The sequence below is a fragment of the Halichoerus grypus genome, chromosome 11 (genome assembly GCF_964656455.1).
Source record: "Halichoerus grypus chromosome 11, mHalGry1.hap1.1, whole genome shotgun sequence".
NCBI lineage: Eukaryota > Metazoa > Chordata > Mammalia > Carnivora > Phocidae > Halichoerus > Halichoerus grypus.
Window position 1 is genome coordinate 26,583,024 of NC_135722.1, and position 22,363 is coordinate 26,605,386.

Here is a 22,363-nt window from a genome sequence, read left to right on the forward strand (position 1 = left end):
ATGGGGCAGATCATCTTACCCATCAAAGATTGAGCTTATTGGAGGCTGAATTTCCTTGTGAGGGCTAGTTTATTTCCATCCTCCACTCTAAGAGTGTAGCTTCTTGGCCTTTCATCTAAAATCCTAAGGTGTTTTCCAGAATCCCTCCTTCTTTTTTTTTTTTTTTAAAGATTTTATTTATTTATTTGACAGAGAAAGAGACCGCGAGAGAGGGAACACAAGCAGGGGGAGTGGAAGAGGGAGAAGCAGGCTTCCTGCTGAGCAGGGAGCCCGATGCGGGGCTCGATCCCAGGACCCTGGGATCATGACCTGAGCTGAAGGCAGACGCTTAACGACTGAGCCACCCAGGCGCCCCTGGAATCCCTCCTTCTTGGTGTATCCTGAACACTAAGTCAATCCCCATGACTGCTGGTGGATCTGCCTCAATTTCTCAGCCCCTAGTGATCTGACAAATGGTGATTGGCAGGATCATCTTTCTGTACTTCCTTCTCTCTATGATCTTGGAGATGTATTTTTTAAAAAGATTTTTATTTAAGAGAGAGAGAGAGAGAGAGAGAGAGAGAGAGCCTGAGTGGGGGGAGGGGCAGAGGGACAAGCAGACTCCCCATTGAGTGCAGACCCTGATGCAGGGCTTGATCCCAGGACCCTCAGATCATGACATGAGCCGAAGTGAGACACTTAAGAGACCGAGCTACCCAGGCACCCCAGAGATGTATTCTTAATGATTAGTCTTTTTTTCAGGATCATGAAACTGTAGAATTTTAGAGGTGAAAGTAACTTGAGATAACTTGTAGTCCAACCTAAAGCCCAGAGCTTTTAAGAGACTAGTGCTCTGATCTCTCTACTCCTTGTCTAAAGCTCTTCCATTAATATATATAATAAATTAACTGGACTGACTAATGCAGTCAACATAAAATTGGGCCATACTATAAAGGGTTAGATAGTAAAGTTTCTTTAAAGAAGCAAAACACAATAGACAATAAAAATTAAAGAAAGAGACTTTCTTACTCCACTAAACTGTATTTAAGTACCTAACTATGCTGTAATTAACAAAGTTACTAATTTTTTTTCATATTGACCTAAATTGGTGATGATATTTTAAAAAATTTGAATGTTTTAAATTAATGATCTTTAAATAAACAATCTGAGTCAACAGATAAGTTTACATTGAATCCATAATGTATGTTTTTTAGAAGTTAGACAACATTTCTGGTGATTCCCTTATCAGATTACATAATAACTGATGAGTGGGGATGAACCAATGGCAGAGGGGTCACGAATTCAGTTTTCTTCAGGATTCAGATAGTTGGTTGGCATGTGATATGAATAGGGTAGGAATTGTGTTGAAATGGAGAGCCTTTGTCTTCAGTTCAACTTATATTTGCCATTCAGCTCCAAAAACTTGTTGCCATATAGAATAATGGGCTTTGTATTATCAGTTCTTCCAATTACCGAAGAGAAACTAGAAATCCAGACTTTAATATGAAATCTTTTAGACTGTAAAAATAGGAAGTGGGTTGAAAGTTTTTACACAAACTATTTCTCAGCCAAATCATCTATACAGTGGAGATAAAAGAGCTCTACCATATAACTTTCACTTTTAAAATATGCATTCATTTGATAACCTTTGAAAAACCATTACTCAATCTTGCCCTAAGAGAATTTGAAATTTAATCATCACCTAATACCATGCAAATTAATTACTGTATTCTCACATAGTATATATTATGTCTGATAATAGAATTATGAAGAAAGTAGTATGGGAATTTAGAGAAAGGACACATTAAATTTATTAAATATGTGAACAGAAGGAAATCTTAGAATTTCAAATTAGCAATAAATAAAAGCCAAAGGAAATTTGGGTATTCTAAAATAGCAATGATTTGCTAAGGAAATTGTGAAGGAAAATTGGGTATAATTAATGGTATAATATGTGGTAAATAACCTTAAGCAGCATTTCAGTGCACCATAAAATTAGTTATGCTCTGAGTAGAATCATACCCTTTTATAATTACAATGATTTATAGAATGTATATCTCTGTACCACATGGAAAACTGATAAAATGGGTGTTATCTACAATGCTGAAAGGTAACATTATGATACACTTTTGCTATATTAGGATTTTAATTTAGCTATATGCTTTATATTAAACATTATTTTCTTTTTATTGGAACTTTTCATTTTTATATTTCATTAGTTCTTCAAGCAGCTTTCAAAAGTTATTAATAAAAATCCTTACTGTCAATGAGAAAAATCTATGAAATTTGGTAAGAAAATCGCATCTGTAACTTCAATAAAGTATCCAAGAATATAGAACCTTAGAAGTGTTTATTTTTTATTAGCTGCCTTAGGACTACAAGGATTTAAGTGTTTTTATAAAAACAATAAAAGAAGAGTAATTTGATGGCTTATTTACTCTTTATAACCTTTAGAAAGTGTCATGCTTTTTTTAAAATGCTTGCTTCAGGCTGTAGTTTTACAAGATGTGCTGTGTATTGGTCAGGCCTCTTCAATTCTTGACCCTGAACAGATTTAGGGACATAGTACATACAGCAGGCACATGTCCAAGCAGCCAAAACTGTGACTGGGTACTTTTATTCTCCTTTCAAACTCATAATCCACCTCCTACGAAATTGCCCAATTCAGTTTCTCATGTTGTCTAATAAAATACTAATCATTCTTTCAGATAGTTTCTTAGTTTGATTAGCTACAAAGTATTCAAGATAAATATCACTAATATGCATGGAATAGCCTAAAAGTTCATATTTTAAAGAACCTCTTTCCTAATTAGTATTTAAGCTACTGTTTTCATATTATTCAACTTAGTCTATTACAAAGATTTCTGAAATAGAAAAATATTCTAAGAACATTTGTAGGAATTCTTAATGCTTTTGTTTTTCTATTCAACAAATATTTCTAATTGTTATTTTGAAATGTTCTACCGAATATCAGAATGTACTTGTATATTTAAAATAAGTAGTATGATTTTGAATGTCTTTCTATCTTCTGTGGGATATGAAGATTAGATTCTGAGGTTTTTGAAGGAAAGGAGTGTATCATAACAATCCATATTGTCCCACAGCACTCACAATTTCTTACAGGTAATAAAATGGCATGTTTAAGAGGCTCTGGAGACAGATCATCTAGGTTCAAATACTAGCTCTGCTGTTTTGCTGCTATGTGCATTTAGGGGAGTTACTTATTCTCTTGCTAACCTAGTTTCCTCATCTATAAAATGGTGATAATAAGAGTACTTACCTCGAAAAATTATACCTATGATTAAATTAATACATAAAAAGTGCTTAGAACAATATCTAAATCACAGTAAGATCTCAGAACCCATTTAAAAGAGAAGTGTATAACCAGGCCCACATGAAGAAAGCAGTATCTTGTACATTTTCAGTCCAACTTCTTTGGGATTTGATAAGATGCATACATCTTATCAAGATATAAAATGTTTCTGTCTACCCAGGCCAGTTCTACCCCTACTCCCTCCCCAAGAGGCAACCACTCTTTTGATTATTTTCCACTGTCAATTGGTTTTATTTTTTCTGACACTTCATATAAATGGAATCATACATATGTACTCTTTTAGGTAAGGCTTCTTTCACTCAGCATGATGTTCTAAATTCATCCATATTGTTGTGTCTATCAGCATACAGATCCATGTTTGTTAAGTGTACACTTACGTATTTCATTTTCTCTGGAGTGATTATAAATTATGTTGTATTTTTAATTTTGTTTTCAATAGTGTATAGAAACATGATATTTTGAGTGTTGATCTTTATCCTGAGACCCTGTTGAACTCAGTTATTAATTCTGGGAGATTTTTTTTTATAGATTCCTTGGGGTTTTCCATGTATACAATCATGTCATGTACAAATAGAGACAGTTTACTTCTCTCTGATTTGTTTCCTTTTTTTCTCTCCTCTTTCTCTCTTTCCTTTTTTCCCTTTCCTTGTCTGTCTATCCATCCATCCAGTCTTTTATCATTAAATATGATGTTAAGTATAGTGTTTATGAATGCTGTTTATGAAATTGAGATAATTCTCTCTATTCCAAACTGGCTGAGAGTTTTTATTATAAATGAGTGTTGGGTTTGTCAGTTGTCTTTTCTGTCAATTGTTATGGTCATGTGACTTTTCTTCTTTAGCATGTTGATATGGTGAGATATATCAACTTAATATTGTTGTTGAATCAGCCTAATATATCTGGAATAAATTCTACTTGGTGATGGTGTATACATTGTTGGATTCCATTAGCTAATATGTTGTTGAGGATTTTTCCATCAAAATTTGTGAGAGGTATTGGTTTTAGTTTTCTTTTTTTGTACTGTCTTTGTCTAGTTTTGGTGTCACAGTACATAGGCCTTATAAAATGAGTTGGGATGTGTTCCTTCCTCTTTTATTTTTCTGGAAGAAACTGTAAAAATGGTGTTAATTCTTTATATGTTTGGTAAAATTCTCTAAAGATGAATGTGGGCCTGGACATTTATTTTCTTGGGAGCTTTTTAACTAGTGGTTATAGGGCTATTTAGATTGTCTATATCACCTTGGATCAGGTTTGGTAGTTTGGGATTTTGAAGAATTGGTCCATTTCTGTAAGTTGTCAAATTTATGAGCATAAACTTGTTTGTAGCTTTCCCTTACTAACTTTTTAATGGTTGCAGAATCTGTACATGGTTTCTTTTAACTCTTAGAGCATATTTAAATTGTTGATGTAAAGTCTTTGTCTAGTAAGTCCATTGTCTGTACTTGCTCGGAGACAGTTCTTTTTAACTTTTTTTTTTTTTTTTTTTTTTTGCCTGTGTATGGATCACACTTTCTTGTTTCTTTGTATGTTTTGTATTTTTTGTTGAGAACTGGACATGGACATTTTGAATATGTGGCAACTCTGGAAATCAGATAATTTTCCTTACCAGGGTTGCTGTTTGTTGTCATTGTTTGTTTAGTGGCTTTTCTGAAAAAATTTTGTGAAGTCTGCTGTTTCTGTCATGTGTGGCCACTGAAGTCATTGTTCTCTTAATTTAATGATCAGCTAGTGCTTTGTTTGGCAGAGATTTCCTTAAACACCTGGAGCCAAAACAACAACAACAACAACAACAAAAAACTCCCAGGTTTTGTAGCAGGGCTCTCTCTATGCGTGTTGGGGCATACCTTCAACACTGTATACAGGCACTTTTCATGTCTACCTGTTGAATTTTTCAACAGAAGAATCAGATTTCTTTAGTGATACCTTATGTTTATGGTGTAGGCTAATTCAGGAGTGTTACATGATTTTAAACATAATCAGGATTTTTCTAAGTAACTGCTTCTTGCTTGGCTTTGGGCCTTCTTCCTTGACATTGGGACTTTTGTGCTGCCTCCCAGAGAGAGTCTGTCTTTGCAGCCCTCCCAGCTGATCTCCCTGTTCTTTTTATTTGATGCTTCTTTGTCAGGTCGTGGCTGCAGGTGGGGGAATATGGGCATTCTCTGACTTTATTAAGCTTCAGTTCTTAGGTGAAACTGGGTCTCAGGGTGAGGTCTTCACAAGAGTTCTGATCCTTCTTTTGTTTTTAATGCTGGGCCTACTGTATTCCTATATTCTTGCTGTTTTTCTGCTCCTCCTGCCATGATAGAGCTGTTATTTTATTATCCTAGCCTGCTTCTAGCTGCAGTGGCTTTTCACTGGAGCTCTCATGCTGTCATTTTGATTGCCCCTCCCCCTGTAGATTAGGCTCTTGTTCCTTAGGGGAGATGAGGAAGACTGGTCTGTCTAGGTGGAGTTTTCAGTGGTGGACCTTGGTCCCCTTTTCCAGCTGTAGAGGGTTTCCACTAGTGTTCTTAAGTATAGTTTTTGTTGCCCTTTCCCTTACAGATTAAGATTCTTGGTCTGTAGGAGAAATAGGGAAGATGGGTTGTGACTGCTCTTCTCTTCCCCAGCCAGTACCACAGGGGAGAGCTTCTCAGATTGTTGGATTCTTCCCATCTTTCCCTGGAAGCACTTGGGGGGCTTCCTGGAGGAATAACCTTGTAAAATATATAAAACCTCCTTATTTCTGGGGCCCCTGGGAATTCACATTCTTACACTAGTCCATGTTCTGCCTTTACCAATTTATTAAGAACTTTCAGCTGAGTTTTCTTATTAGCACTCAGTGGTTTATGTCCCAGGTAAGCAAATGCTGTGGTTCTCTTCTCCCTGCTGGAGAGAGTTATCTAGAGTTTGGGTTAATCGAATCATCTGGGACCTCAGTTCTCTGATGGGTTTGTCTATCTAATTTGCAATTTGTCCAGATTTTTTTCTTGTTGTAAGCATGAGAGGATGCTCTTTTTATCTTTCTACAAAGAGCTGAAATGTAAAATTTTAAAGTCCTAATTTTCCTAGCATTTTTCTTTTTTATTTAGGAAGCAGAAACTCAATATGAAGAGCAGATTGGTAAAATTATTGTGGAGACAGAAGAACTTAAATGGCAAAAGGTGAGTTTTTGTTGTTGTTGTTGTTGTTTTGTTTTTTTAAGATTTACCCCAGAGAGAGTGAGCATGCACATGAGTGGTGGGGGAGGGGTAGAGGGGAGAGAAACTCAAGCAGACTCCTCTGAGCACGGAGCTGATGTGGGGCTCAGTCTCACCATCCTGAGATCATGACCTAAGCCGAAATCAAGAGTTGGATGCTTAATGAACTGAGCTACCCAGGTACCCCAAAAGTGAGTATTTTAAATTTTTATTTCAGATTAGTCTTTTTAGCCTCTACAGAAAGAGGTATTCTAATCCTTAATTGCAGTTGGAATTTTTAAATTTCCTAAACATATTTGGAGACTGTGCATCATTTTAAACAAAGTCTCAAGAGAATTCTGACTAAAATTGTTTTTAATAACATCTGGGCCTCCAGAACACTGAGAATGAAATTTTTTTCCAGGCTTTCTGTTAATAATGCTGAGAACTACTATGATCTATTTAATGTCTGAGAAACACATTGTGTATTATAAGAGAGTCAAAATATTTTTTAAGAAGTGAAACCTCTTCATTTTCCCAGGCTGTTATTACATACTGTAAGCAAATATTAAAAAAACCCCGATATCAGAGGGACACCTGGTTGGTTTTGTTGGTAGAGCATGTGACTCTTGATCCCAGAGTCATGGTTCAAGCCCCATGTTGTGTGTGGACCCTGCTTAAAACAAAAACAAAAACAAAAAACAACCGCCAGTATCATCAGATCTGATTCTCTCTCTAGACTTACTTATACGGAAGCACTTTTGATAGTGCTTCTCATGCCTCTCCACCAAAGTAATCTTAATAGCTAAAAATTGAAATCTTAATTATGATGGCCCCCTTCTTTTCACTCTTTGGCAATATTGAAATAGGAAGTTGGAGGTAACATATCAGAATCAGAATTCAAGTGACAGAGGATAGCTCAAACTAGAAATGATGGGAATTTTGAGACCAGACAGGCCCACAAGGTTGTGTAGAATACGGGAGTAAAACTAGAGTTGGGTTTTATGAGGTCCAAGGTATCGAACCTCTCTGCAGAAAGAAAAAACAGATAAACACTAAGTATAAACTGAAACGCCACGCAGATTTCAAAATGTAAAGTCCTATCTTATTTTTGGATAGAGAGAGTCAACAGTATAAAGTTATCCAAATCCTTAAGTTAATCAGTATGTTTAATACAATCCAATACCAAGAGTGTGTTTGCTGTTCTTAAGCTGTTCTAAGGTTTATGTGGAAATAAACGTACAAGAGTGTCTGGGAAATTTTTGAAAAAGCACAGGACGAAATAATCACACTAGATTCTTAAATATATTATTATAAACTGTAGTAATTAAGGTAGCTTGATGTAGCATACATGGATAGGTATTCCTCAGAACATAATAGAGTCTAGAAGTAGATTCAAATCATAAGATAAATTAGTGAATGATAAAGGTGGCATTTTTTATTCTGACAAAATTCTAAACTTTCTTTGGAATTTTCATGTCCTTTTTGAGCTAAAGCAGTAAGCAGTTAAATGGAGTCAGTGTTAGAGCTCTCCTCATCTTTAGAACAACAAAAACTTGCCCATGTATTGTAGAAGAGTGGAGTTACAGAGAAATTTAAGTTCCTTAAGGTTCCTCAGTAAACCCCTGAGGCATAGCTATCCAGGTAAATTGTTGACTTTCCCAGGACAAAACAAACAGGTCACACCATCTTGATCTAAAGGAACACTATAGAAAGCAGAACGTATATTTACAGTGGTAAAATATGTAGAGTCAGATAGCACTGAAGGTAAAATAGTATTTGGGCTCAGTACTACAAAGAATTGGGGCCACAGTTATTTTATTTCTTTTTCTTGAACAGATCTTTATCTTCACCCATTGGGTTTCTTGACTGGGAAACAACAATGTTCAAAGACTGGTATAAAATGTGATTGATCCTTTCTCTATTAGGCTTTTAGACTATTGGCTTTAATTCTTAACTTCTGGTTTTAGAGATTATGTAAAGTTAAGTAGAGGTTTGCTGCTAATATCAGTACGACATTTTGCCCACAAAGAGTGCCACTTCAAAGAAATCTTAATTTGGTTTGATCATACATAGAGGTATCAGGAAGTCAGTATCTGATTGATTAGCTGTGATCTGATTACAATAGAAAAATCCTCAGGGATCTAAAAAAAAAAATCAGGGAAGAATTTAATTTTGCAGTTCTGTTTACATAGTAGATTCCTTTCTCTTATGCTAATGGGTGTGGTGTCAAAAAGGCGAAAATAATATGTCTCACTTGAGGATCCAGGGATAACAGTTGGAAACTGAAACAGTGGGGAGTATCTCTGGATTATTAGAGATATTCACTATCTGAGTAGCTCATGGACTCTGAGGAAGAGGTTATGTGATGATGGCAGGATTAATGGTATGACTAAAACATTTGCAAAGTTTCTTTTAATATTTAGAGAAATTTCTTTTTGCAAGTTTGAGGATAAAATGGGAAGTTGGGTGCATGATTTGCCTTCAGAGCAGTATCATTGATTTGCCCACTTGATGTTTTTCCCCTTCATTTTCTTAGCTAGTTCAGGAAGGTTTTTCCCCAGTACCCTTTCTGTTTATAATAAGTATCTACAAGTGTCTTTACCAAGAGGCTCACTCCTTCAGTGCTTGATGACTGGAGTGGGAACATTAAGTTGTTTTATCTGTAAGGCCTCCAGTTTATTCTGCTTTTGTCAAAGGCTTTTTGAACATCTGGACTTGAGATCTAGTAATGGGGCCATTTCCCATTCCAGTTTTTGTTGCATATTAAATCTCCTATTTCCAGGTTTAAGGCTGGTCACAAAAAGTAAGGAGGAGCTAGAGGTCACATTTACTTGAGAATGTACTCCTCAGAGAACCTATCCCTGAGGTCCTCAATAAATTCTTTCCTTCTTTGCAGGAGTGGATTAGAATCTAATTTATTTTCATGGAAAACTGAATAATAGCCTCTGAAAGATTTTGTCCAACATCTACACCTTTTCTAAATCTGTCTGGTTTCTTGTGCATTTTGTGATTCCCTGTCATTCTTGGGGTCTTCTCACTTTGCTTTTTCCATTCTTCTTCTTCTTCTTCTTTTTTTTTCATTTGAGAGTATGAACCATTGGTACAGATCTGGGAACTGGTAGTACTATTTTTTAAAATTAGCTATAAGAATTGAAATATTTTTTAAAGTTTATTTATTTTTTTTTAGTAATCTCTGTGCCCAGAACAGGGCTCAAACTCATGCCCCAGAGACCAAGAATCATATGCTCTTCAGACTGAGCCAGCCAGGCGCCCCAAGAAGTAAAATATTTTAAAGTAATTGCTAACTTCAGAAAAAACAAAAAGCTCTGTTAGATAGAATTGTAATTACGGTATATTATATGGCTGAGCATTGAGTAAAAATTGCGTAGTCATGATAGTACAAATACTGAAGATTGATTTAAGTCACAGTTTTTATGTAACTCTGTTGGAAGAATAGAGGGAGCAGATGTTAGGTAATGGTTGTACGAGAAAGCCAAACTCCCAACTATCGTAACAGAAGTCAGATAAAATTTTTAAGTTGGTAAATCAACATATATTTAGAAACATGGAGTCAAATAACAAACACTCGAAGATCTAATTTTTTTTTTAAGTGTGAGAATTATTCACTAAACATAGAAAAAAAGTTGGAAGTCGTCTTGAATCTGAAGAACAGAACACACAACTTCTATCAAAAGTGGGGGGAGAGAAGAAAAAAAAGAAATGGAATCATATATGTGGATTTAAAAAAAATGCCCTATGGTGGTTTTGATTTTATAAAAAAAATTACTTTGGTGAATTTAGAGAATTGTGTCCTCATGTGAACATTTGTGCTTAGATAATAAAATGGGTTTCTTTGGGAACTCTAAAAGACTATAGGTGTCTTGTGTACTAAGACTACTAATTTTAATAACTTTTGATGAAATATTTTCTTCAAGAAAGCTTTGGAGTGAGCCATGTTTAGAGTGTATGTGTGTGTGTTTTAAAGATTTATTTATTTGAGAGAGAGAGAGCATGTGCGTGCATGCGAGCAGGGTGGGGGGAGAGGCAGAGAGAGAATCTCAGGTCAACTCAGCATGACCCTGAGATCATGACCTGAGCCTGTTATCAAGAGTTGGACGCTCAACTGACTGAGCCACCCAGGCACCCTGAGTCGTGTTTAGAGTTTAAAATTTTATTTATTTATTTATTTATTTAAGATTTTATTTATTTATTTGAGAGAGAGAGAGAGCATGGGAAGGGGGAGTGTCAGAGGGAGAGGGAGAAGCAGACTCCCCAGTGAATCAGGGAGCCCAATGCGGGACTTGATCCGGGACTCCAGGATCGTGACCTGAGCCGAAGGCAGTCGCTTAACCAACTGAGCCACCCAGGCATCCTAGAGTTTAAAATTTTAAAGAAATGCATTTTATCATGAAGAAACAACTGAAAGAATAATTATTGTATGCTGATCCATGACAGGTAAAAAAATCATAGAATTGGTTTAAAGTGCATTTCAAGAGCATACAATAATATGTGCAATAAGTGTTTAACTTTTATTTAAATTATGAACCTAATTAAAAGTTAAAGCTGAAAGTTGCTCAAATTTATGTTTTAACTTTTCATAATTTTTAAAATAGGAAGCGCTTCAGAATCAAAAGGAAACATTAGCAAAGCAACACAGAGAAGCAATGGCAGCTTTTAAAAAGCAGGTAATTTCATAAGGATAGGCAAAAACAGTTTCAAATATTTCACCTCCCTCCTGTCCCCATATGAGTATTATGGCATACTCACTGAAGACAAAAAGAGTATTAATGGAAGCAGGAGATAAAGTTATTTTGAATCACAACTGACACGTAGTAGAATGAGTTAGTTAAGGGGAGAAATTGGGAAAACTTTTCTTGGAGATGTATTTTCATCTGTCCTAAATAAATTAGGTTAGTGATGTGTGTGCTCTTGTTCTTTCTCTCCCTTTCCCCTTTATCCCTTGGATTAGAGTATCCTAGGGTCTTACCTTTTCTGCTGTCTTCCTTTACGCAAGCCAGAAGTAGAATGCTGATGAAAAGCTGAGGTGGAAGGAGGGAGATGTGAAGGATGAGATGTGATTATCATGCACTGAGCCCTTCATAAATACTATCAGCAACTAAGAGCAGAGAAAAACATATATATATATGATTTAAAAAATGAATAGCAACTCCTTCAGTTAAATTTTGAGTTCTATAGCTCTTCTTTACTACCTCAAATTGCTCTTCAGTCCCTCATTAGAAAATGTAAGTGTAAGAAATGTGGTCATGAAAAATATTCTCAAGAAATTTTTTTCTTATAGTCATTCCAGCATCGCCATTGTTTTCTTCCTTTTTCCTTCCCTCTTTTGTCTTTTTCTCCATACAAGTGTGTATGTTTAGAAAGAGAAATGCATGAAAAGAAATACACCTATATAAGGTAAATCACTAGTTGGTTGAGGTTATTTGTAGTTCACACTGTAGTGTGGATTTGTTTAAGCAGATGATAAACTTTCTTCCTTTTAGACTGAGATTAGCCTCACCAAAGTTATGGGAGTTTTAATTGAAGACTAAGGAAGCAGAAGCCAAATATACCACATAGTATTCTCTAGGAGAGGGCAAGTCTAGGTCTCTTGTCACAAGGGACTTTCGGCAAAATAAGAATATCTGGGTATCTGAAGGGTAATGGAGAAAGTGCTCTTGGGCTCTTTTTTTTTTTCTTGTTTTTGTTTGTTTCTTTTCCTCCCTTCCCCTCCCCTCCCCACTCCTCTCCTCTTCCTGATTCTTGAATGTAAATGAGGGATGTGGAAAATGAGATGGAGAAGTTCCGAAGAAAAATTTTATTTCTTGACAATTTTACCTAGTATCCTTGTGTTGCTTAGAATATTCTATTAGTTTTCTTTGGCATGTTGACCCTAGTTACTCTGTTTTAAAATATCACTATTTATTTATGAGACAGCTACATGCATCTTTTTAAAAACGTTTCAGAAAATACTGTCAATGCTAATACAAATGATACTGATTTCATAAAAGTGTGCCTTCAGAAAACATTACATATTATTTAAGAGTAGATGGCAAAATATTGAAACATTGAAGAAAAAAAACCCGTGGAAGGAAAAACTAAATTTTCAGGGACCATTGGTATCCCTAATCATGTGATTAAATTGTTCATTTCTTTTGGTGTCTGGCTTTTTGCCACCTTCTATGCCTTTTATTATTTTATTTTCTCAGTGTAAAGGCGGCACATTCACATTGTATTACATGTAAAATATTTTTATAGTCTCACTGACCAGTGTAAATCACTGCTAACAGTTTACTTACCTGTATTTTAACTCTTAAAATTATTTATCAGTTGCAAATGAAGATGTGTGCCTTGGAAGAAGAAAAGGTATTTATTAATTTTTTAATAATTTAAAGCCTAGTTAAGTGCATTTGATTATCAGTTGTTCACCACAATGAAAAGGAGTATTAGCAATAGATTAATGGAGACTGTTAATTGCTTAAAATCTTAGAAATTGAAAAGAGCCAAGGAAATCATGTTACCTCTGTCATTTTACAGTTGGTAGTACTGAAGCCTAGCAAGATTAAATGACTTGCTGAAGCTGAAGCTCTCATTCTGAAGTGGCGAAGTTGGGACTAGAACTCAGCTCTCTTCAGCCCCCAAATTAATGTTTTTTCTGTTCTACTGTAATGTTTTTATTAAGTATATTTTTAGTGCTTTTTCAATGTAATTACCTGTTTAAATAAACATTAAAATGATTTGCATCTGGATGTACACCAATTGGGAAAGAAGATACAACTCTGAACTAGAAATTCACCTAGCATTAAATATTTTCTCTAATTATTTGTTAATACATGTTTTTATTATGAATGAACATACTATTTACAAAGGCCTTTTAAAAAATTCTCCCATATCTTTATAAGACAAATATACTTGTAACTTATTAATTAGAATATATTTATTCTAGCTGTGTGAATTAAATAATTATATAGTGTCCATAAATTCTCAGGAAGGCTCTCCTGATAAAATGATTATCATGCACTGAAGCCTCCATAAATATTTGTTATAATATTACACTGATAAAATGATTTGTTATAATTTTCATTTCATGATATTTATAATCTTATAAAGGCCTTATTGTAAGTTCATGATATTTTAAAGTCATTAGGAATGTAAGTTGTGGTGCAGATCCAAGTTTAAAGATGTGAAGTGTTAGTTTTAAAGTAGAGGTTTTGGTTCTTGAGCTTTTGTATTTTCCCCATTAATAATATCATTTACATTGGAAAGTACTGAATTATAGTTTTTTCCTTAAAGGGAAAATATCAGCTTGCTACAGAAATAAAAGAAAAAGAAATAGAAGGATTGAAGGAAACATTAAAAGCATTACAGGTAAAGTAACTTAGTATTGCTTAAAAAAATAATTTGGTATTTTAGCATTGTATTACTAAAGTGTCCACTAAACATGTAAGTTAGCAAAACAAAGCTGACAAAAATTCATATATCATATAACTTAGTAATTTTTTCCTGAAAGCCTCAAATTTCAAATTAGTAGGATTTTCCTCATCTTTTATTTTAAAAAGAAATATTAAAATAGCTTCATTATTTCTTACTGTAATATAATTAAATAAATATGTTATTTTTAACACTTTGTAAATAAAAAAACCAAGTCAGGCCTGTGTATTATAACTGATTACCTGTGGTCGTTAAAAGTGAAAATAGAATAGCATTAAGCAAGTCATGATTATTTGTTAAGTACTGTGCTTATTTTCTGCAAATACAGAGATGACAAAAACATCACATTTGCCTTTAGGTTGTTCGCAGTCTCATATAGAATAGAGAGGCATACAGCTAATGATGATTCGTTAAGTATATTTATTGAGGTCTACAATGTGCCAAGCACTGTTCTAACCACTGGAGATATAGCAATGAATAAAAAGAACAAAAATCTTTACTTTTATGGAGCTTCCATTCAAGGTGGGGGAAAACAAGCAATAAAATGAGATACAAAGTAAAATAAAGATTGTTAGGAGAGAAATACATGATTTTGAAGTTATCACCCTATAGATAACATTAATTACAAAGACCAAAATATATTTTTACAATGGAAGGATCCTGACGGTCACTACCTTAATCAGGTAATTCACATCATAGTATGGATTTGTTTAAGCATCTGATAAACTTTCTTTAGTTGATTAAGGTAGTAAGAAGATTCCCTTTTCTTCATATCCTCACCAATCTTGTTATCTCTTGTCTTTTTGGTCATAGCCATTCTAAAAGGTGTAGGGTGATACCTCTTTGGGTTTGATTTGCATTTCCCTGATGATTAGTGATGTTGAACGCCTTTTCATATACCTGTTGGCCATTTGTATGTCTTTCTAGAAAAGTCTATTCTGGTCCTCAGCCCATTTTTTATATTGGTTTTGTTTTGTTGCTATGGAGTGTACGAGCTTCTGATATATTTTGTATATTAACCCCAATCAGATACATGGTTTGCAAATGTTTCTCCCATTATAGGTTGCCTTTTCACTCCATTGATTATTTCCTTTGTTTGCAGAAGCTTTTTAGTTTTATGTAGTTCTAGTAGACTATTTTTGCTTTTATTGCCTGTGCTTTTAGTGTCCTATCCAAAAAATCACTGCTTGTGCTAATGTGAAGGAGCTTTTCCCCTGTGTTTTTTCTTTTGGTAGTTTTATGGTTTCAGGTCTTATGTTTAAGTCTTTAATTCATTTTGAGTTGATTTTTGTATATAAGAGATTTTGTATATGGTGTGAGATAAGGGTCTGATTTGTCTTCTGCATGAGGGTATCCAATTTTTCTAACACCCATTATTGAAGATTATCTTTTCCCCATTGTGTATTCTTGGTACCCTTGTTAAAGATCAGTTAGCTGTAGTTGCATGGATTTCTGGTCTCTCTATCCTGATCCATTTAACCAGTATGTCTGTTTATACCAGTAACATACTGTTTTGATCACTGTAACTTTGAAATATATTTTGAAATCTGGAGGCATGATGCCTCTAGCTTTGTTCATCTTGCTCAAGTTTGCTTTAGCTATTATTTTCTGATTATAGGGGCTTTCGTGGTTCTGTATGAATTTTAGGATTTTTTTTGTTTCTGTAGAGATTAACATTGTGATTTTGATAGATTGCATTGAATTGGTAGATCACTTTGGATAATATGGACATTTTCACAATATCCTTCTATCCATGAACACAGGATGTCTTTCCACTTAATCTGTCTTTTAAAATTTCCTTCATCAATGTTTTATAATATTCAGTGTACAAATATTTTACCTCTTTGGTTAAATTTATTCCTAAATATTTTTTTAGTTGTTGTGAATGGGATTGTTTTCTTAATTTCTTTTTGGATAGTTTGTTGTTTGTGTATAGAAATATGGCTGGTTTCTGTATGTCGGTTTTGTATCTGCAACATTACTGTATTTATTTATTAGTTCTAACATGCTTTTGTTGAGTCTTTAGGGTTTTCTACATAACTGATCATGTCATATCCAAACAGAAAATTTTACTTCTTTTGGATTTGGATGCCTTTTATTTCTTTTTCTTGTCTAATTGCTCTGGCTAGGACTTTCAGCACTGTGTTGAAGAAAGTGGTAAGAATGAGTATCCGTGCCTTCTACTGAATTGATGGTGATGTTTACTGTGGGCTTTTTATATATGGCCTTTATTGTGTTGAGGTAAGTTACCTGTGTACCTATTTTTTTTAGAGTTTTTATCATGGATGGATGTTAAATTTTGTCAGATGCATTCTCTACATCTATTGAGATAAACCTGTGGATTTTTAAAATTCTGTTAATGTGATGTATGACATTTATTAATTTGCATATGCCAGACCATCTTGCAGCCCAGGGATAAATCCCATTTGGTCACATGTATGAACCTTTAACATGCTGTTGAATTTGGATTGCTAGACTTTTATTGAAGACTTTTGCATCTATGTTCATCAGGGATATTGGTCTGTAGTTTTCTTGTATTATCTTTTTCTGACTTTGTTATCAGAGTGATGCTGGCCTCATAAAATGAGTTTGGAGGTGTTTCTTCCTCTTCTGTATTTTGGAAGAATTTAAGGATTGGGATATTAATTCTTCAAATGTTTAGTAGAATTAATCCACGAAACTGTCTGGTTTGGGGTTTTTCTTTCTTGGGAGGTTTTTGATTACTCATTCAATTTCGTTATTTGTGATGGGTATGTTCAGGCTTTCCATTTCATCTTTTCTTCAGTTTTGAAAGGTTGTGTGTTTCTAAGAATTTATCCATTTCTTCCAGGTTATCCAATTTGTTGGTGTATAGTTGTTTCTTTTTATTTCTGAGGCATCCACTGTAATGTCTCCTTCCATTTCTGACTTTATTGATTTGAGTCTTCTCTCCTTTTGGTAGTCTAGCTAAGGGTTAGTAGATAGATTTCACTTACCCTTCCAAAAAAATAACTCTTAGTTTTGTTGATTTTTTTCCTATTGTTTTTCTGTTTATTAGTTAATTTATTTCTGTTCTAATCTTTATTATTTCCTTTTGCTGATTTTGGGGTTAGTTTGTTCTCTTTTTTCCTAGTTCTTTGAGATGTAAGATTAGATTGTTTATTTGAAATATTTCTTTTTTTTTAATGTAAGCATTTATCATTATAAAATTACCCATTAGTACTGCTTTTGCCACATCCCATAAGTTTTGTTATGTTGTGCTATTGTTTTTATGTGTCTCAAGATACTTTTTAGGGGTGCCTGGGTGGCTCAGTTGGTTAAGCGACTGCCTTCAGCTCAGGTCATGATCTCAGGGTCCTGGGATCGAGCCCTGCATCAGCCTCCCTGCTTGGCGGGAAGCCTGCTTCTTCCTTTCCCACTCCCCCTGCTTGTGTTCCCTCTCTTGCTGTCTCTCTCTGTGTCAAATAAGTAAATAAAATCTTCAAAAAAAAAAAAAAGATACTTTTAAAATTCCCCCTTTTTGGACACAGCGATTGTCCAAGAGTGTTGTTTAGTTTCCACATACTTGTGAATTTTCCTGTTTTCTTACTGTTATTGATTCTTGTTTCATTCCACTGTAGGCGGAAAAGATACTTGGAATGATTTTGATCTTCTTAAATTTGTTAAGACTTGTTTTGTGACCTAACATGGTCTATCCTGGAGAATGTTTCATGTGTACTTGAGAAGAATGTGTATTCTTCTGCTGTAGGGTGAAAAGTTTTGTGTATATCTGTTAGGTCCATTTGATCCATAGTGAGGTTTAAGTCAGCTATTGCTTAATAGATTTTCTTTCTGGATGTTTTGTACATTATTGTAAGTGAGGTATCAAAGTCTCCTACTATTACTGTATTTCTGTCAATTTCTCCCTTCAATCTGTTGATATTTGCTTTATATACTTTGGTGCTCAGATGTTGGATGCAGGTACAATTGTTACAGCTTCCTGTTGAACTGACTCCTTTGCATTATATAATGACCTTTTTTTTTGTCTCCACAGACAGATTTTGACCTGAAGTCTATTTTGTCTGATATAAATATAGGCACCCCTGCTTTATTTTTGGTTACTATCTGGTATATCTCTTTCATCTCTGTACTTTCAGACTATTTGTGTCCTTAAATCTAAAGTGAGTCTCTTGTAGATAGTACAGTAGTCCCCTTTTATCAGTGGGGAGTATGTTTCAAGACCCCCAGTGGATGCCTGAAACCATGGATAGTACTGAACCCTAAATATACTGTTTTTTTCCTATACATAAATGCCTATGATAAAGTAAATTAAGCACAGTAAGAGATTAACAATAACTAATAATAAAATAAAACAATTATAAACAATATATTGTAATAAATGTTATGTGAATGTGATCTCTCTTTTTCTCTTTCTTTTTTCCCCCTCTCTTTCTTAAAATATCTTATTATACTAAACTCACCCTTCATGGCACCTGGGTGGCTCAGTCGGTTAAGCATCTGACTCTTGATTTCAGCTCAGGTCATGATCTCAGGGTTGTGAGATCGAGCCCCACATTAGGCTCCACACTCAGCAGGGAGTCTGCTTGAAGATTCTCTCTCTCCCTCTCCCACTCTCCCCACTCTCTTTCTCTCTCAAATAAATAAATCTTTAAAAAAAATATGCTCACCCTTATTCTCTTCTTTTGATGGTGTGAAATGATAAAATGCCTATGTGATGAGATGAAGTGAGGTGAATGATGTAGTGTTAGGCTTCTATTAACCTTCTGATGATACATCAGGAGAATCATCTGCTTCCGAATTGCAGTTGACCACGGGTAATTGAAACCATGGAAAGTGAAACCACAGATAAGTGGGAACAGCTATATATCACTTGGTCTTGTTTTTTTTTCTTTTTTTACCCTGTCACTCTATGCCTTTTGGTTGGAAAGTTTAATACATTTACATTTAAAGTAATTATTGATAGGTGTGGAATTACTGCTATCATTTTGTAAATTGTTTTCTGTTTTGTGGTAGTTTTGTGCATCTCTTGTCTTCCTTTGTTATTTGATATTTTTGTAGTGCTTTTCTCTGATTTTTTTTTTTTATCTTTTGTGTATGTATTATAGGTTTTTATCTTTATGGTTATCTGAAGTCTACACTTTGCCCCCTCAGCTTTGTGTTCTTATAGCCAAGGTTTGCATCTTTTTATATTGTGTATTCATTAATTTTTATTTCTTAACTTTTATATAAGGGTTAAAAGTAATTTATGTACTACCGATTCAGTCTTGAATTACTCTGTATTTGTCTATATACTTACCTTTACAAATGAGAATTATACTTTCATGTGCTTTTGCATTGCTGTTTGGCATGTTTTTGTTTCAATTTGAAGAACTTCTTTATGTATGTTTTATAAGGCAAGTCAAGTGGTAACTGATTCCCTTAGTTTTTGTTTGGGAAAGACTTTCTCCTTCATTTTTTAAATGGTAGTTTTGCTAGGTATAGTATTTTTGGTTGGCAGATTTTTCTTTTGATACTTAGACTATATCATCCCACTCTCTTCTGGCCTGCAAGGTTTCTGCTGAGAAGTCTACAGATAATCTTATTGGAGTTCCCTTATACTTGACAAATTGCATTTCTCTTGCTACTGTCAGAATTCTCTTTTTCCTTGACTTGACAACTTGATTATAACTTGTCTCTGTGTATTCTTCTTTTGGTTCATTCTGTTTGTAGTGCTCTGAGTCTCATGAATCTGGATGTCCATTTCCCTCCCAAGATTTGGGAAATTTTCAGCCATTATTTCTTTGAATAAGCTTTATTCTGCCCCTTTCTCTTTTCTTCTGGGACTCCCATAGTGCTTATATTGATTCCTTTGATGCTGTTTTATAAATCTTTTAGGCTTTCTTCACCCTCTTTCATTCATTTTTCTTCTCTGATTGAATAATTTCAAATGGTCTGTCTTTGAGTTCACTAGTTCTTCAATTCACTGTGGCCTTAAAGCTCTCTCTTGCATTTTTTCATTTCATTCATTGCATTCTTCAGCTCTACATTTTTTTTTTGTTCTTTTAAAAATGATTTCTATTTTTGTATTGAATTTATTTTTATACATGTATTTTCCTGATTTTGTTGCATTTTCTATCTATAGGTTTTAAGTAAACTGTTTTTTCCTATTAATGACTTATTACATGATCCTGTGGTAAGACACTTTGTCTTCCTGAGCCTCAATTTTCCTTCAGGTGAAAGGAAGAAATTAAAAACATCAGAATTTCCCAAACAAACAAACAAAAAAAGAATTTCCTAAACAAGATCATTTCATGAACCAGTAATGTATCTACATTACTCTGGATGTCAGGAGTAAGGAATTTAGGGAGAGGTCTTCATTCACCCACCCAGAAGCGGCATGAATAAGAGAGCATAGATGGAAGGTGGTAAAAGTTGGATTATGAGTAATGACCTGTCACATTTTAAGCTCTGTAGTTCTATGATGTCATGTTATTTCACTAAATTTTAAACTTACTGAATTTATAAATTAAGATAGTAATTACTCCTACAGAACTGAGGGTGTATTTAATACATAATGTATTGTTTGTACCATTGAAACACAATTTTATTAGGCCTTACTTAACCACAGTGACAAAGGGAATTAAATTGCTGTAGTGTGTACATTTATCCATGAGGAATTGTTAGACATTTGAATACTTCTATAGTTTGGAGAATCATAAACTTACAGAGATGTTGGAAATACAATATAAAGAACTTACTTTTTCCTGAGTGATTTAAGAGTAGTATGCCAGTCTGATACTCTACTACCCCCAAAACTATAGTTTATCTTTCCTACAATCAAGGACATTCTCCTACCATCAAAATCAGTAAGTTAACATTGACACATAATTATAATCTAATTCTCATGCCCCAATAAGGTTTTACTAGTTATCTTAATAAGGTGTTTTATAGCCAAAAGATCCAGTTTGAAACCTTGTGTTGCATTTATTTGTCTTCTTTAATTTCTTTTATCTAGACTAGTTCCTCAATCTTTGAGTAATTTTTGTGACTTTGACACTCTTAAAGATTACATACAGTTATTTTGTAGAATATCTCTCAATGTCTGTTTATAATGATGTTTCCTCATGATTAGAATTCGTTGTATATCTTTGGCAGTAATATTACAGAAGAAAGGTCTTGTTCTTATAATCAAATCCTATCAGATAGTTCTTGATTTCATTTTCACTATTGGTGATGTTCAGTTTGATCATTTGTAAGGTAGTATCAGACAGATTTCTCCATTGTAAAGGTACTCTTTTCCCCTTTGTAATCAGAGTATTTTTTAAGGAGATACTTTGAAATTATGTAAATATTTCTCACCAAACTTCTACTATATTCGTTTATTTTTTTATATCAGTGTAGACTTACAGATTTTTTCAGTGGATTAAAATCTATGACTATCATTTATTTTGTTGCTCAGATTATCCTTGATTTGGCTAGTGGAAGTCCATAAAACTGATTACTGAGTCCTTTAGATATATCTTCATTCTTTCAGCATTTTCCTGCTTTTAGATAAAAGCAAAATGTGCCAGGATCATTTTGTAATTTACTTGACCTTGCACTGGAATGAATGCCATGTTGCCCTGGTTCCTTTTAGTGGAAAATGGTATGTAGAAGCAAAGATCTGGGCACTATTGTACTTATTACTATTGATACATCACTGCTCTCAGACTTTCTTGGTGGACAGAGATCTACGTATGTATTTATATACACACAAATATAATTTATGTTTATTTATAATTTATAGTGTTTATTTCCCTAACAACCTATGTATATCAAAAATCATGAATTCACATTACCTCCAATTTTAATACAAAACCACGAGGTTAATTTTAGTTTATTTCCTTTCTGTATTTATACATTTCTTTCCTCTTACAGTGAGAAATGCGCCATTCTTTATCCTTAATATATTTACTTCTTTGATAAACTACCCAGTATTCAACCAGTTTACCATTTTGCCATGCCTTCCTTCCTAATATGGATGCCCTCTTTTCCCTGCTCGGACTCTGACACCATGAACTGGGTTGCACTTTTTCAGGGTTGCCCTCCTCACCTTACTCAGCTTCTTTTTAAATTTTATTTTAATTCCAGTATAGTTAACATACAGTGTTATATTAGTTTCAGGTGTACAACATGGTGATTCAGCAATTCCATACATCACTCAGTGCTCTTGATGACAGATGCACCCCTTAATCACCATCACCTATTTCACTCATCCCCCCACCCACCTTCCCTCTGGTAACCATCAGTTTATTCTCTATAGTTAAGAGTCTTTTTCTTGGTTTGCCTCTCTCTCTCTTTCTCTTTAAACTTTGCTTGTTTGTTTTGTTTCTTAAATTTCACATGCAAGTGAGATGATATGGTATTTGTCTTTCCCTGACTGACTTATTCTGCGTAGCATTGTATACTCCAGCTCCAACTATGTCATTGCAAATGACAAGATTTCATTCTTTTTTATAGCTGA

General features: G+C 34.2%; 1 protein-coding gene across 1 annotated transcript in view; it reads left to right on the plus strand.

Annotated features, from left to right (window-relative positions):
* CCDC73 (coiled-coil domain containing 73) overlaps window positions 1–22,363 on the plus strand; it is a 116,435-nt gene that overhangs the window by 19,457 nt on the left and 74,615 nt on the right. The window contains exons 2-5 of the mRNA XM_036086374.2: window positions 6,385–6,456; window positions 11,088–11,159; window positions 12,802–12,837; window positions 13,765–13,839. Of these exons, the coding sequence (XP_035942267.2) occupies window positions 6,385–6,456; window positions 11,088–11,159; window positions 12,802–12,837; window positions 13,765–13,839 (255 nt within the window). The remainder of the gene's footprint in view (window positions 1–6,384; window positions 6,457–11,087; window positions 11,160–12,801; window positions 12,838–13,764; window positions 13,840–22,363) is intronic.